This window comes from Anolis carolinensis, chromosome 5, assembly GCF_035594765.1.
Source record: "Anolis carolinensis isolate JA03-04 chromosome 5, rAnoCar3.1.pri, whole genome shotgun sequence".
In the NCBI taxonomy this organism is placed as follows: Eukaryota; Metazoa; Chordata; class Lepidosauria; order Squamata; family Dactyloidae; genus Anolis; species Anolis carolinensis.
This window is the reverse complement of record NC_085845.1, coordinates 203,503,811-203,506,242: the sequence shown is the minus strand read 5'-3', so window position 1 is coordinate 203,506,242 and position 2,432 is coordinate 203,503,811. Positions and strand designations below refer to the sequence as shown.

The 2,432-nt window shown below is 44.5% G+C and overlaps 1 protein-coding gene across 3 annotated transcripts in view; it reads right to left on the bottom strand.

Moving 5' to 3' along the window:
* LOC134299709 (C-type lectin mannose-binding isoform-like) overlaps positions 1-2,432 on the bottom strand; it is a 13,047-nt gene extending 10,615 nt beyond the window's left edge. Inside the window, exons 1-2 of one of the 3 annotated variants that reach the window (XM_062983422.1) lie at positions 2,270-2,432; positions 563-630 (exon numbers count right to left, since the gene is read on the bottom strand). In XM_062983422.1, coding sequence (XP_062839492.1) covers positions 563-630; positions 2,270-2,310 — 109 coding nt within the window. In that variant the 5' untranslated portion in view covers positions 2,311-2,432. Of the gene's footprint in view, positions 1-562; positions 636-2,269 lie in introns of all 3 variants that reach the window. The other 2 variants (XM_062983421.1, XM_062983423.1) reach the window with 2 other exon arrangements.

Here is a 2,432-nt window from a genome sequence, read left to right as displayed (position 1 = left end):
CATGTGAACTGGAAATAATGGGAATTGCAACCCAACCGTTCTTGTGGTTCTGAGGTTGGGGAAAGATTGAAAGACTTTTAAATGTCAGACCTCATACTCACCAGCCTTGTGTGGAAATTCAAACCTTACTATCCTGACTGAACAGAACAAACGGAAGCCTTCCAGATGTTACTGTATCAAAACTCCCATCGGCTCTAGTCACGATATCTAATGATGAGGGCTACTGAAGTTGAAGTCTAGCATCTAAAGGAGGATCACATAAAATGATATGGACCGTGGGTTTGATTCATCTACCCTAAACCTTGGCCTCTGATCAATTCTAAGCATTAAGCTACTGCATGAATGTAATCAAAATTACCAATATTCCCAAAAACAGAACCGGGGCGGGGGGGGGGGGGGGGGGGGGAAGGGGGTGAGAGACAGGACGGATGACTCAAAATTTGAAACAAAAACAGAACAGATTTCTGCCATTTTGCACATCCCTATAAAGTACACTGAAAATAGCAGACTGGGAGTCTATTTAGTATATGGCTAGATCTTTAGAAAGCCAATAGAGACTTACTGTGCATTAAAAAGCTGATGGTGCAGAGAGCCAGAAGGCACAGGTAGAAGCGGGAGAACAATCCACACCTGTACTGAGAAAGGGAGGGCGGGAGGGATGAAGGAAGGAAGGAAGGAAGGAAGGAAGGAAGGAAGGAAGGAAGGAAGGAAGGAAGGAAGGAAGGAAGGAAGGAAGGAAGGAAGAGAAAGGGAGAGACAACATTAAGGAGAAATATCCATTAAGTGGCGTATTTTCTTTTTAATTGTTCATCAAAAGCAAATCTCAATATCCAGCAACCTTGGACACAACCCAGTTGCTTTGTGTGAGTCTACATTCACTTTGGAGTCAACACTAGCATCTTCATGATGCACTACAACTTCCAGGAAGAATCCAGAACTTTTGCCCTTTAACCTGTAATTGCTCTGCAGTAACCAAAATTAGGGGATATTCTGGAATGCCCACAACACTCTGGGGTGTCCCCCAAAATTTGTGACCACATGGATAGTTGGATCAAGCCCATTTCAGCCCACATTGTCCACATCCACACACTGCCATCATCACCCTTTCAGTGAGCCGGTCATCTGAGAATGAGATGGACCATCCTTGTGTCACTCCTTGGCCCACGAGGTCAGTAGAGCACATGTGATCTCAACAGGACCATCTGGACGCTGATGCAGACCAGTGCTTCCAAAGGCCATCATGGTTGATCCAGTGCCACCTTAATGCCCCAGATTAGTGCCAGATTAAGTAGGAAGTGCAGACATAGTCTTAATCTCAAAGAGAGTATCACCACTGAATCAACAGTCAGGAAGTCAACACATAGCTATGATTCCTAGGTCTTCTCTATTTAGTACAATCATCATAGAATCATAGAACTGGAAGAGACGCTCGGGGCTATCTAGTTTAACCCCCTTTTGCCATGCACGAATACACAATCCCATCTCTTCTGACAGATGGCTGCTTCAAAGCATCCAGAGAAGGAAACTCCACTGGACTCCCATCAGAGCTGAATTCCTCTGTTGATCAGCTCTAACTGCAAGGAAGTTCTTCTTAATGTTTATATGGAATAGTTCTTTCTGAAATTTGAATCCATTGTTCTATATCCTAGTCTCGAAAGCAGCAGAAAACAAGCTTATCCCTTTCTCCTCAATGGGACATCCTTTCCAATAGTCAAACATGGTTCTCATGTGCTTTCTTGGTCTTCTATGCAAGCTCCCCAAGCTGCTTTTCAGAGGGAGTCATGGTTTCCATAGTTGGATAATGTTGGTGTCCTTCTCTGGACACCCTTCACCTTGTCCATATCTTTCTTGGATTCCTTTGCCCGAAACTGGACACAGGATTATTCCATGTGAGGTCTGACCAAAGCAGAATAGAGTTGTTCCATGACTTCCCTCAATCTGTACAGGACACTATCCTCCGCTTGATGAAGTCTACATTGGCTTTTTTGATGCCACATCACACAGTTGATTCATGTTCAGCTTGTGGCATCCTAGATCCTTTTCACATGGAGTGTTTGCAAGCCAGGTGTCACTCGTTCCAAATCTCCTAAGTGTATTATTGTACATTTATCCCTGTTGATATGATTTTTGTTAGTTTTGGCCCAGCTCTCTAATATGTCATCTCATCATGCCACTGTCCCCCTCCAAATTACTCCATAGATGCCTTGTTACAGCCCTTCTCTGGAATGACTGGAGGACTCAAAGGATCTCCACTGTGGAGTTCACTTACGCCATTGTCTGTCCCATGGTTCCCACTTGGCAGAATCCCATCTGAAGTGGCAGCAGCCTTTCCTCCTTCTCTCCAGGAGAGAGATCCTTCTAGGTCTTTTATGGACCAACCAGCAAAGAGGAACTAAGCCTCAATGGCAACCAGCAAGTCCAACAACTAACTG